This window comes from Corvus brachyrhynchos, unplaced genomic scaffold (assembly GCF_000691975.1).
Source record: "Corvus brachyrhynchos isolate BGI_N302 unplaced genomic scaffold, ASM69197v1 scaffold5, whole genome shotgun sequence".
Taxonomy (NCBI): domain Eukaryota; kingdom Metazoa; phylum Chordata; class Aves; order Passeriformes; family Corvidae; genus Corvus; species Corvus brachyrhynchos.
In genome coordinates, this window is record NW_008238321.1 from 1976363 (window position 1) to 1990786 (window position 14424).

Sequence of the window (14424 nt, forward strand, 5' to 3'; positions counted from 1 at the left end):
CGCCGCCCCACCGCCCCCTGCCACAGCCCGCGGGGCAGCGCGGCACGGGGGGATGCAGCAAGGGGCAGCCTGTGCCCATGCTGCAGCTCAGTCTGTATGGGCAGTGTGCTGCATCTCTGCACAGGAGTGTGCACTGGCACATCCCTCTGCCTCTCGGGCTTCTCTGAAAATTGTAAAAACCAGGCACCGTGAGAAGGATTGGAGACTGAACGGCCAAGTTTTACCGTGTGCGTACAGCGGGACGTCAGCAGCTCCCTCCTCCCGCGACCCTCAGCAGAAGATCACTTCATCTGGACCTTTACAGAGACAAAGGTGCAGCTTGGCTATTTCAGTTCGTGCTGGTGTGGCCACTCCTTGACGTTGTTCATACAGGGATGAACTCATTTCCCTTGGCAGCCCTCCTGCAGGAGCAGAGACACTCTCCCCACTTGCAGGCGCAGCGGGAGGCACTCAGAGGCCGGGCAGTGTTGACACAGGAAGCCTACAGCAAAAACTCAAAACAAAACAAAACCCACGCCCCAGCCCTCCCAGCCTCCTCCTCACTAATGCTTTGCCTTCCTAAGGCAGCTACCAGCAGTCTTCAGAGATGTTTTCCAGATGTTATCCTGCGTTCTGAACTGACTCCCTGTAAATCAACAATGGCCCCTAGGACTCAGACAGCTGCCTACCAGCCCTTCCTCAGCACCCACAAATTCCCTCCTCTCTTTTTGACTCTGTGACTAGTTGAACAAACCAACTTTCCTACCTCTCTCAGAAGCCCACCACTTCCCAACCCACTTCCATTAGGTTTTCCCCTGTCCCTCCAGCCCAGCCACCACTCCCCACTTGGCCATGGCAGGGACAGCATCCCAGGAACCCCAGACAGCACCTCCGGTGCACCCACCCTGAGCTCCCAGGAACATCCATCCATCCATCCATCCATCCATCCCCCTGTGCCTCATGAGGGCAGCCAGCCCTGCAGAAAGCCCAGCAGTGTGAGATCCCAGGGGCAGAGACCAGGGGCAGCACAGACAGTATCTCTCTCCTGCTTGAGCCAGCAAAGCATTTGCCTGTGGGTGTTTACAGAATGAATGTAACATGACGTAAGGTCATGTTTTCAGGCTCTTTAGGAAACTCCAGCCACGTGCCACACTACCCTTAAATCTGCCATATTTCAACATGAACCATTTCTCTTTCTCCGATGTGATTTTTAAAATATTTATGTGTAGGAATGCACCGAACTAAAATATAAATGAAATAAATTACAGTAGCATCATGGAAACAATAGACTAATTTAACATTTCAAAGCAAAAATATCTTATTTTTTTACCATATCTTTTTTAGAAAAATTGGCCAATATGTGCAGAAAGAGACCCCAAAAATGTCATCTGTAACAGGTGACCTACAAAGCACCTGTAACAAGTGAACTACAAAGAGCACAATAAACGCAGGAGAAATTTCTGAAAGTCTCCATGAAAAAATAACTAAAAAAAAAGCTATTGAAGTAATAAGGTTTGGGGTATATAAATGCCATCATAATTCCTCCATATATCTATATATCCTATTTCTCTTAGAGTCTACCCCATACCTCTAGAAATACCCTAAAAATAGCAGGTTTGGGGAAGTTATCCATTCTGACCAGCACAACAGTATCACAGAAACCTTGTCTCACTCACTTTTAATTAATGTAAATGCCTGGAAATAGTCCAAATGGATAGGACAGGGTGACAGACCCCATGAAATCTCTCCATCTAAGAATGGTTTCTTTTTCATGTGGCAGACTGCAACACCTCCAGTGAACGGGCACAGAGCTCATCCCCAGGGAATGCTGCCCTGCACCCGTCAGTGCTCCAGCACAGAGAAAATTCTCTTTCTGGCCTCCTTACTCTGGAAATGACCCTGTATGGAGGAGCTGCTTTCAGATGGTACCACGATGGTCCATGAACAGGACAGCACTGGCTACACTTGCCTGGAAAATGAGTTTTTTTCTCAAAGATAGAACAAAGTTCCCCAAGAGGAGCTGCTTTCCAATGCAGATTCTGCAAGTTCTCTTTCATTTCAGTCCCTAAAAGGAATCTGAAAAAGATGTCTAAAAGACATCTGAAAATCTGATTATTTTCTGGGCTTTTCCTGGATTTAAAAACAAGACCAGAAACTCTTCTTATTTTTTAAATTTTCACTTTCAAGTGTCCTGGTTTCCAAATTTATTCTGCGCAGCTGCATTTCTTTCCTTCTCTAAGGAAGCCACACAGATAAACCCCTCAGCTTCACCTGCTTTTCTGCTGAGACCTAGAAAACCTCCTCAGCAAGAAAAACCACAGCCCCTTGTGCCCATCTACTGAGAGAGTGAAGGCACCAGGACTCCCTGCTCCCTGCCCTGATGAAGGTGAAGCACTGAGGGTGTCCTACAGCAGCTCCCAGCTCCCTCTCCCAGGTACCTGAGCACTACTCACAGCACTGCTCCTACCTGCAGCTCTTCCAAAGCCCTTTTGGGCACTAGGACCCCAGTGCACACAAGGATCCCAGCACTGTGAGCAGCCCAGCACTGCCCCTGCACCATGGAGTAAAGCACTTACAAAACACAAACAGTTACGAAACAGCGGCTTCCGAGAGCTTCCCCGTCCAGCTTAGTTTGCATGAGTAACTTTCCACAATTAATACTGGTATTTCAATTAGCACTGAAACTCAGAGGAGTTGCAACATGCATGTGACATGTCACAGAGGATTACGGTATAAACATGACGCCCTTGGAGGATGCAGAGGAGTGCCCACACACTGGAGTGGTTTGGCAGTTTATGGAGACCAGGACATTGCCCAACCATGTTCAGTAAAAGCCTAATTATAAGGTAAACAAAATACAACAAGGAAAATTCCTATAGCTTGCCTGTGCATACAAATTAATTTGGATTAAAGCAGAGTTTCGTTTATAAACAGCAGCAGCTATTTCCAAGCGATCTCAGCACTGAGCACCTTGTCCCCAAATGGTGGGGATGCTCTTCTGCAGTGAGCAGTGTGCTGTGTCTGAAGGAAATGCTGCCCGGGCAGCAGGAACCCACCCTGCACAGCAGAGATCACAGAGAGGGATGGGGAGGAATTAAGTCATCAGCAGCCTATACAGCACATTGATAGATGAGGAATTCCTACAGTCCTGTATTTTCCACTGCTCATGAAAGCTGACGGGTACACATAAAAAAACAGAAAAGGTTTAGGTTAAGGAACTGGGTGGTTAGTCAAGTTAGGTACATGTTTCAATTGATTTAGGATTATATTGAAGGATACATGGTGATACCCTGTGGCTCATTTTATCAAAAATACAGAGGAATTGGGATCCTATTTAACTGGAAATCCAGTATTTGCCATGACTGACGATGCATAAACTTGTTGCTCCAAACTTCCTGGAACAGAGATATCCAGGGTCCTCCACTGGTAAGTGACCACAGGAGGCTGTAACCAGATGTACTGCTGGCTGCCATGGGGACAGCACTCACCTGGGTTTGCTCAGAGTGTGCACAATAGCATGAAAAGGACCAGGTTCCATCCTACCTCTTGTAAAAAAAGTACTTCAGTGGGAGCAGAACACACCAGCAGCCAGTGGTGAGGTGACTTCCTCAGCACGGAGCTGTCCCAAGACCAGCATACATCTCTCACAGAAGAAGTCCAAGCCTTTAGTCTGCTTACAAAATCTCACTTATCCAACTCCTTTTGTTTAAAGGACAGATTGCAAGAGGTGGAAAACTCTCCCCAGCTCATGGCGAGCCTGGACAAGCGGTGACAGGTCCCAGACAAGCATCCTCCTCGGGAAGCTCTTCCCAGGCAAGGATGAAGATGATGGTTGAAGATGATGGTGGTAATTAGGTGCAAGTATTGCCCAGTGACTTAAGTTCCTGTGCACTTATAGTACTGGCTAATGTCATCAAGTATTTCAATGACAGCAGGAAGAGGGGGGTTCTCACCAGGGCAGGACACCACAGCCTGTCACCAACCAGACAGGTGGCAGTGCCCCGGTGGGATGAGCTGTTACAGCCATCCCTGTGCAGCTGATGGCCCCCAGCACATCCAAAGGCACTGAGCCAGCACCAGCCTGGGATGTGAAGCCCAGCATCTTGCCTTGCTTTTGGTCTGCCAACTGCTTTCTGTGTGAGCTGCCAGTCCACAGCCCTGGCTGTTTCTGTGGCAGCAGGGACACCATGTCACAGCACTGCCCAGCTGCTCCCAAAGCCACTGCCAGCCATCCCCACAGGGCCAGAACCTGGAACAGAAGCACAGATACCAGCTCCCAAAACCCTGCCCCAATCCAAGTGCTCCCTCCTTGGGGCCAAAGACACAACAGGTCACCTCGAGGAGCAAGTGTTGGTGTCCCCAGCTATGTCAGTCTTCACACAGCTGTGATAAGGGGACAGGGAAGTGTGAATGGAGATCACAAAGGACCCTTGCAGTAAAATTGGGGAGCATCAGGGTGACTTTACTCAGCCAGGCGTGGCTACCTAGGTCAGAGTTAAATATAAGGTGAGTGCTCAGTGGTGCTCACTCTCGACAGCTTTTCAGCATCCTCGTATAAATAAATGGCAAACTAAAGGTTGCATAGTGGTATTTAATAACCTCCTATGAGATTTTTCAGGCCCTTCCTGAGCTCATATAATCATTTAACCTCTGCAGTATCCTGTGGCAAGGAGTCCCACAGCTTAACTGTCTGTGAAAAGAGCCTCCACTCATTTTAGTGGACATTGAGGAGAGGCCCTTTTTACTGGGAAATTAAGAAAGGACAGTGAGACCAAAAGGCATTAGCAAATTAGAAAAGGAGAGGGCAGGGAAAAGGAATATGTAAAGAAACAAATGGGAAAAAACATTACATCAGAGGAACACACAAGAAAGGGTATACAAACTGATTCAAAAATCAAACCTTAAATTTTCTAACAGAAGTGACATTGATGGGATAGAGCAAGAGGACTTACAAGCTGCTTCTGGTGTTCTTGCCCCCCCCCTTTAAATTTCCAAGTACAAATGAAAAACCTTATGCCTTTTTAAAACAAAGCACTCCCTAATTTGTCACTTGAATGGCTGCCATTACTCTTTCTTAGACAATAAACCTTACCAGTATCAAATATTTCTAAAGATTTAGCTTTGTCAACAAGTTAGCTGGTTTGGGCCAGAAAGCAGATATTATCTATTCAATGCTTTATGGTCCCCAGCGCAGAAGCATTGTGCTGGTCACTCCCAGTTCCTGCTGCCTGCATCACTCCACTAGCCAGGGCTGGGAACTCTGTTCTGGGACAGCAGAGGCAACACTTCATATATCCCATCCTTGTTAACATGCTCAGTCACTTTGAGCTGATGTATTTCCCAAATGAAATAGAATATATGGCTGAAAAGGGAACTTTGTGTCCCTTCCAGTGCCTGCTCTGGAGCTTTGGAACCCAGCTCCTCCTTCAGTGCTTTTTCAAGTCCGAAGCTTTCCCTCTGCCATTGCTTCCATGCTGGAGCACCCCCTGTGAATTTATTTCAGGATTTATTTCATATTGGCAGAAAATGTTTATACCAAAATATGAGAAATCTCTCATGTGTCTTGTGTCTAAGCATCTTAAAGCTCATCTGCAAGGCAAATGGGCTTATACAGTGTCATACTATTATAAAGAAGTTATACATATGTAAATCCCTAAGCACTTTTGAAAAGTTCTCCCCTTTTCAGCTTCCTCTCACATCACAAAACTTCAGGCACAATTATGGTTAAGTTTGTTCTTGTGCAACTTTGAGCCTTTTAAGGCTACTGAAATCCCCTGAAATATTTATGTGGCTCAAGTGCTACTCAGAACAATTAGTTCACTGTGTTTCCTCCCTAATCAACATTTTCAATAGGGGAAAATAGTTCACATTACAGAGATCTATAACCATGGAAATTTATGAGCCATATGTGTATTGGCAAAGAAAAATATAAATCCTCTGAGGGTATTTCGTCTGCCAGCATTCCAACAAGATGCAGTTGGCAGGGTACAGAGTCAGAAACCACTCAAAAATAACTTGATCCTCAACACCAGTTCCGTGAGGCACCCAGAGACCCCAGATGCCCTTTTTGACAGGCCAGGCTCCACTTGCTGGTTATCCCAAGGCACAGGCCACATCCCAGTCTCACTGCCTCACACTTCCTATGCATATTTTTAAGCATCCCAGGCTAGTAACCCGAGTCTATTCCAAATAGATAGCTTAGAAATCAATTAAACAAAAGTTTTGTGATTGAGACAGAATTATGAACCTACATTAACATCAATTAATGACCATAAAATATATAACTGACTGAAATAATTCAAGAAACAGAAAATGCTCTGAAATCTGATGCGATGATATACCTAAATTCTAATTGAGAAAGCTAAATATAGATATATTTAAAGATCACTCACCTACTTAACAATTGCATTTCTGTTTTTTCTTCCCTCCACTACATCCCTCAACACAATTTCCAGTATATCTCACCATGCTGTACACAAGTTTGTGCTTGTGACCCCAAGACCCACTCACCATCCTCATGCTCCAGCAGAAGGCAAGTGCTCCATCAACACTGTAAAACTAATGGTTACTTCTTAACTCTCAAGCTGAAATTGCCTTAATTTGTTTAACTGAAGTCTACGGGATAGGAACTACATGAATATACACATGCACAGATCTGGTTTTTCTTACAGAACCAAACTACTTGTGGAACAGAGAATATGTAAGCAAACATGCATAACCTACCTCCTTGGCCAAACAGAATATGTTGCATTTTACCTTACAGACCCGCTCAATCCTGGCAGCACAACCATCCCCGCTGCCAGCTGCTGCTTTAGAGCTCTGTGTGATCTGCTGCACTGACAGGCAGTCCCTACAAGTGAAATCAAACCTGTGATGCATGCAGAGCTCACCCCACAGCTCACATCCTCCAGAGCTGCTCCAGGGACAGCAGCCACCCCGACAAACACCCCAAATCCTCTGGCAACTACACACTGTACAAACCATCCATCACATCCTCTCATATGGCAGCTTGGAAAACACCACCCATGATGCACTTTGGACTTGTAGGAAAAAAACTCTTTTTAGTCTCAAAAATGCTCACAGCACCCCTAGCCGAGCAAGCCTACTGCAGGCAACACATCGTTCACAGCCGACTAATGAGAAAATGGACCTGTGGGGACTGCGACTGCCCTCCCTGATTACCATGGGTGCACAAACCAGTCCTTCTTGCTCAGCACATCCACCCTGCCTTCGCAGCCCGTCAAACGGCAAAAGGACTCATATTGTGCTGTAGTGCCTGCAAAACCGCAGCGCCAGCACGGGCACGTGTGCGGGGCTACATTTCGTGCCTGCTTACACATCAACAAAACTATTGACTGCGCTGTGATTTCCAGAGCCCGGCCCCAGTGCTGTGCTGGGAGTGCGTGAACAGGACAGAGCTGTCCAGAACCACAGGCGCTGCTGCTGTTATTTACGGCTGCTGTGTTAGTGCTCAAAAGCCAGCACAGACCAGAGCAAGGGAACAGGCAACTCAAGCTTTTCAGGCAAGGTACAAAATCAAGTGTAATAGTTGAAAAAAGCAGGCAAATCTTGAGGCATGTATGTTCTTCAGGTATAAAACTACACCTCCATATAGAAGCACATGCTTAATAGAAAATTGTACTAAGTGTTGTGTTAGAGCAATCACTACCCCAAAAAGCTGCATCTACTTCAACTGCAATCACAGAGGGAATGGGACACACAAGCAGAGCAAACTCTGCACATAGGGACAGCAGTGAATGCCTTTATGAAAGATTGTTTTGATTCAATTTACCTGTTTAGCCACATGCTTACAGTTACATGACCGTATGAACCTGGGCCAGACCCACTAACAAGAGAGATGTGAGATCAGTAAAAAACAGAGACAAGGATATGTTTAACAGTGCCTTTGTTACTTTTATCCAGGGCAATGTTTTGTGTGAAACCCGGTGTTAGACAGCTAAGACTCCTCAGGGTCTGCCTGCATCAGGAACAAACCCCAAGTCCAGAGCAAGTCATGTCATGGTACTGGTGCGTGCACATCTCATGGGTTCACCCTGGCCCTGGTGGCCAGGAGATCCCAGACTGCACAGGTCCACACCATGGGGTACCAGAGAGTTCCTCCTCAGGATCTGTGTCAAGGAAGAGGCAATGCAGCCACACTAAAATGTTTAAGAACAAATTTGATTAGAACCCCAGACCCCAACTGTACCAGTCTAGTGAGTGTCCGTCAAAACCACCTTGTCCCCATGGAGTTGTGATAAATGCTGAGACAGTTCTACACTACCTTTGTTTCTTATTTTATTCCTCTGGGATGTTTTCGAGGTGAGGTTTGTCTACCTGAAAAGCCTGAGGGATGGGAGGGTGGGAAAGGTGAGCATGTGAAAAACTGACAGTGCAGACAGCAGCATGGTGACATCACGATACTGGGATGCTGCTGGCAGTGCCTGGGCAGGAGCTCTGCCAGATTCAGCCTGAACTGGGTTCCAGCAGGGAGTTTCTGTCCTGAAGTCCCTGCTACTGTGGGTCAAAGACACTGCAGTGTATCACACATCCCCAGGGACAGAGACCTTTTTTGTCTAAGCCTACAGGGAGAAAAGACAAAATCAATTTTAAAAAAATAATGTATCAGAAAACAGTGGAAGTACACAAATATTTAAGTATATTAAGATACTCTTTCTACTCTAGGACTGGTGTCCTAAACATCAGTGAGAATAATTTCTAGGACTGACACAGTTCCCAGGATAGGGCAAAACTCCCCTTCAGCACAGAAAAAAAATAACATGTTCATTCAGAAACTGAGACCTGTGTAAGATTCAAACACTTTCTGTAACACCATATAGCAGAAAATCAATATTCACTCTATTTACTCTCTCCCCTACCAGTAAAATGAAAAACCCTCCACTTGAAATAGTTTGAAATAACTTTAAGGACTCCTCCTATCATTCTCCATCGCAAAGAGGCTCCATGAAAATGCTATCACCACATTTCATAATTCCCATTCCTAGATTTTCTCCAAATATTGGAGAAAACAAAGTCACAGTCTTCACAGCTGAGTAAATTTTGCCTTTCCTGGCTGTGGTCAGCAGAGCTCCTGTTCTGGACCTGCCACTGCACAGACAGGCACTGCCTTGATGAGCTGGGTGAGAAGATCCAAATCACTTATTTAATTATGTATTTACACTTCAGTAACAGGTATAAATTTTGTTAGCAGGAAATTCTTTGACATTGTTTTGTGGCAGTTTCATTTACCCTTTTAAGTAGTTGTCAAGAAGTTGCAATAATGACGATGACTTATTTTATCAAGTAACTGATGTAACTGAAAACAAGCAAATGCCTTTGACCAGCCTTCTGAAATCATTTCATGAAGGGAAAGCCAGCAGACAATAAGCACTGGGAAGGAGGAGCTCATAAAACAATATAGTCCATTTTGCCAGAGGGCCTCCATCAGCGTGACTGGCTGTGCAATGTAAACAAACCAAACATTAAACCAGGACTGACATAAAAAGAAAATTCCTCCCCCACTGGACAGGCAAGATTAAGTGTTAATTTCCTGGACACAGTCTACTCTTTGTCTGGGCATTCTCTTAAATAGCAAGTGGCAGAGAATTTGAAACCTTGGGAAAAGCAGTGCTCCTGGAAAACTTTTAAGATGCAGAGCTGTGCCTGAAGGAACTCAGTGGGACTCCCCATGGCAGAGAATCCACCACCCCTCCCACTCTGCCCAAAACCAGCACTGGGAAGACAAGGTGAACATCAGATGCTGAATGGGCTCCTTATCCCAACAGTCAGCTGGATAACCAGTCTTTTGGAAGCAGAAGTTCCCACTCCAATTCTCAGCAATTCTGTTTTGGTTTTGCTGTTAGTCACCACGATCTGCAGCTGCAGCAGGCAGCTGTGTCTCCACTGGCAGCCTGTCCTCCACCATGGGACGAGTACACCGTGGTTGATGTGACAAGTGGCTGAGCAGGACAGACACCCTTTGCTCGAGGCTCTGCCAGCAGTGTGGGAGCTCTCCCCACGCTGGCCACGCTCCACTGGGGCCTCACGGCTGCAGCACCAGCAGTGCCCCATCCAGCCTGGCTCCCCACCCCAGCTCCCAGGCAGTCCTCCGGGCTTTGGCCCACAAGCTCCCACCTGGAGTAACACCAGCATCCTCTTTGCTTCCCTCCTCGGGATCAGCCTTAGCTCTTAATGCTCTGCTGCTTCCCCAGTCATGTGCTGCTCATGGGGCATGGCAAAGGACCAGCATGGTTTAATATTCAAGAGAAACTACCAGCTCAAGGTTCTCTGTTTTCCTTGGCGCCGCACAAAGTGCTCTGTGATCAGATCAGGCACGGAGCCATCGGGGTGAGGAGTGTGTGGCACGCACAGGCCGGCTTGCTTTTTCCAGAGAAAGGTAATAGAGCCCTCCCTTGCAGCTCAACCCCCCCGGGGATTTAACTGCAGGTTGGTTTGTTCTCTCTGTTCACCCCTCCGCTATCTGATCACAGGGAGGCTGCAGCTCAAGTCCTGGTTTACCTTCCCAGACCCCACTGCTAGGCAGGAAGTGTGGTCACAGGCCATCGATTATTGCCCAAACAGCTGGGCAAGCACCCAAAGGCCAAATTCATAACTGCTGTCCTTGAAACACCCTAGTATTTAAACATCTGTTGAGACCTTGACCCTGTCACCAGCTCCTCCCTGCAGAAACACACTATTCAAGGCAAGCAGAGCCTAACGCTCACACCATGGGTCAAAAACTTAATGTTCATTTTCTTTAGACTACTATTCAGTTTCCAAATTGCATTAATAATGCAAGAACCTCAATGCGAGTGTCATTACGCCCAAGATAATCATTATTTTAAAGAGATGTCATAGATTACTTTGTTTTATATATATCTATCTATCTATATTTGAAATCGACCCAATGAAAAAAGCTGCTGTGCAAAGCAACAGCAAATAAGGAACCAGCAAAGCTCTGAAATCAATCATTAGGATTGTAGCACCGGAGGAATCACACGGATGAAGCTGATTTGAGTGAAGCAGGAGGGCTTTCCAGGCTGTTGAAGCCCTGTCCATTAGTGCCAGGTCAGGCTCCCGGGCAGCACCCCACGCCCCATATCTACCTCGAGGCACTACAGCCAAGCCTGGGCAGATGCGATTTGACTCACATTGTATTTTACAGCTTCCCTCGGGGCGGGGGGTGGGGCAAACAACAGAAACACCACTTAAGTGTACTCCACATGCCCCAAAAATGACAGAAACGAAAGCTAAGTGAGTGTCTTCCTGCACAGTGCAGAGACAAAGAAAGCGTCAGTTCGCTTCCTCTCCCGGCTGCCACCAAGGCGGGGACGATGCTCCGAGGTGTCACCTCCTGTCACAAGGGGATCCCATCTCTCCATCTTCTCTACCTTAGTCTTAGCAACTAGCTGAGGTGAGGGGGAAAGCCAAATCTCTGCAGAAAGTGATCTCGCTTTGACAAAACGCGAGAGGCACCTGTTTATTCTCAGGAAGGGGAGGCTGCAAGGAGCGAGGGTGAGCAGGGCGAGCTCCGGGGCTGGCTGCTCCCCCCGCCCTCGCTGCCGCCATCAGGCTCTCCTGCTAACGTGGGGCGCATCACGCCAGCCACAGCCACACACGTCATGAAAAGGAGAACGGGCACGAAGACAAATCCTGAAAGCGCTGCCTCGCCAGCTGAGGTTTGCTCAGAGGAGTACAATTGCAGCAGTGAGAGCAGGCAGCGGAGCGAGGCGAGGCTGCTGCAGCCGGGCTAAGTTACCCCGCAGCCCCCGGGAGCATCCGGAGCGGCAGCGGGGAGCGGAAACGAGCCGCAATCAGTGCGGGAGGGGGAGGAAATAAAGATTAGTGATCTGTCCAGGGAGTTGCCTCAAAAACGAGGAAAAGACACACTGAAAGAAGGAAGCAGAACAATTGCCTCTACCCTGCTCTGAGAGCAAAGGCAAAGCAGTTAGTCAGATGAACACTTTCTATTTTTGATTTTATCTGAATTGTGCTGGGGAGTGACACATCATGCAAACCCAAACCACCTCTCTGCACCTCTCCCTTCTTTACAGTGCTTCAGCTGGATTTTTTTTTTTTAGTTTTCCAACATCAACCTGTTGCAAAAAGCAGGATTTGAGTTTCTAAAACTGTTGTGCAGAAAGAAAAACAAACATTTCATTCCTTTTTTTTTTTTGCCTCTTCAAAGACTGCCACCCCTCTGCTGTTCCCAGCCCTCCGGCCCCCAGGAGATGGCAGGTCCCAGCCCCAGGGAAGGGATGAGATCCCCACTCATCGTTCCCCTTGATGGGGAGTTGATGAGATTTACACTTTTCAAACTCAATTCCTCTCCTTAGTGTCTGGCAGAAACCTTCCAGATGAGGGGCAGATTAACCAACAGCTCTCACCACCAACACCCAGAATAATTATCAACCTAGACTTGAATAGTTACAACATCAATAAATTTTGCTAATGATGATCACCATCAGTCTTTTCCCAAGTTTCAAGCAGTTACTATCAATCCCTGCCAAGTCTACTCCATGCTCAGGTATTCAAAAATGGTTCCTTATAGAAACTTGAGACAAGAATAGACAAAAAGGTGCAATAAGTAACAGCTTTCACCCTGAAGACACCCCAGCCACAAGAGTCCCCAACCCCATCTGCACCCCACAGCCCATTCCGAGTGAAATGGAAGCAGGGGAAGGATTTATTTACTTCTGTTACTGTCAGGCCTGACACCAAGAACAACCATAGCACAGCCTGCTGGTCCTATCACCTAGAAAGAACCACACATGCCACATTTCCTCCCAGGAACCACATGTGGTGTGGTGCACGAACAGGGTCTGGCAGTTTGCTGTAAGGGAGCTCTACTGGCGGCAGATACATTCATGTTAGTGGTGGGTTTCATTCTTTAACTGAACATAAAACCTGGATTCACCCAGAGGACAGCACTACCCAGAAAGCAACAGTTGTAAGAGAAGACAGAAGGCAGCATTACCTGGCCTTAGCTGGCTAATTTCAAATTACTTGCAGATAAACACTTCTGTGTTTACATGCATGTAAGTAAAGGAGGAGATGGTGCTGGTCAAAATATTTACAAGCACAGTGCCAGAAGCTCAGGGCAGTGCAGGGGGTAGCTGTAGCCAGAGGTGCCCTGAACACGGGGGGACAGAGCAGCAGCACAACCACGCACTCGGTTATGTCAAACGTGGGTGTCACAGCACACATGGGGCCGTGGGATGAGCTCCTGCCTCAGCTCTGCCCCTGCAAAGGGCCACTTGGAAGAAACGTGTTTTCTCTGCTTTACACCCCCACGTAGAATGTGAAAATAAACCCCATTGTCAGAGAACAGGCTCATCTTTCCTGCAGTTTCTTTGGCACACACAACTTTTTTCCTGTAAACACCCAAAGCCTTCGTATAAGTTGGGGCTTTTTTTAACGTTTTTGCTACATGTTAAGCCTCTTTAGATTTAGTGAGATACTAAGATGTATTTGTGAAAGCCCAAGCCCTCTGCAGCTACATTCACAGGCCTTGCTGTCTTCCATTATTAATAACCAACAGAAGGAAAGACAATATGTTTGCCAAACATAAGATAATAGCCAGAAAGTAAGGGTTAACAGCAGTCAAAAAACCCCTTTCAATCTCACAAAAATTAATGACTAGCAGGGTCACATCAAAGCAGCCTAGAAGTTTACTGAGACTTTCTAAGAAATCAAATCTAGCACCACAAAAGGTTTTGCAAACATTTCTCAGAAGTAGCTCGACAGTTCCAGCAAAAACAGCATCAGAAAAGAGTTCCAAATCCCCTTCTTGAAAGCCAAATTCAGAGGCACAGATCCAAAAATCAGCGTCAGAGGCTCCTCTACAAGAGCAAGAAGTGACACGCACACACATCCAGCATGCCGAGGGAACACGAAATAAGGGCTGCTTCTCCCGTTTCTTTGCTTTCCCCGTTTTCCTGAACAGAAGTGCTGACTGTAGGAGCGGGCAGTTCACGCTACAGCAACAGAGTCTTTAGCAAGGCTCCGAGTTCTGCAGTGCCCCTCTGAGCAACCAGTGCTGTGAGTCCTTTATCTTCCTACTGGTTGAAAGCTCTTGTTTAGCACTCTTTGTCTCGCTCGTCATGTCTAAAACAAGCGATTCTCAGAGTAACAATGTCACATCCCCAGTTCCAAAGTGCAACAAAAAGGCAAAAGTTCAAACAAACAAGCATAGAAAGAAACAAAGAAACAAGCAAAACAAAACAAAAGAAACTCGCCCTAATCTCTGAAGCGAAAGAAATCCACCTCCCCGGAGGAGGCGAGCGCGGCCCCGGACACCTCTCGGGTGCTCTCCAAGCCCGCTCCCCCCGGGCCGGCCACCCGACCTCCCAAAGGATGTTCCGTCCTCGCCCCCCGGGAGAGACCCCGCTCACCTGGGCTGGGCAGGGCAGGGCAGGGCAGGGCAGGGCTGGGCTGGCGGCCCGG

General features: G+C 47.2%; 1 protein-coding gene across 5 annotated transcripts in view; it reads right to left on the reverse strand.

Moving 5' to 3' along the window:
- Positions 1 to 14424, reverse strand: part of CARHSP1 (calcium regulated heat stable protein 1) — a 36358-nt gene that overhangs the window by 19882 nt on the left and 2052 nt on the right. The window contains exon 1 of one of the 5 annotated variants that reach the window (XM_017733929.1): positions 14373 to 14412. The exons of 1 other annotated variant lie outside the window; for it this stretch is intronic. Coding sequence is in view for 1 of the 4 variants with exons in the window: in XM_017733928.1 (XP_017589417.1) it covers positions 6703 to 6730 (28 nt within the window). In the remaining 3 variants the exon portion in view is untranslated. Of the gene's footprint in view, positions 1 to 224; positions 467 to 6702; positions 6746 to 14372; positions 14413 to 14424 lie in introns of those variants that run through there. 3 more of the 5 variants (XM_017733931.1, XM_017733928.1, XM_008633380.2) reach the window with 3 other exon arrangements.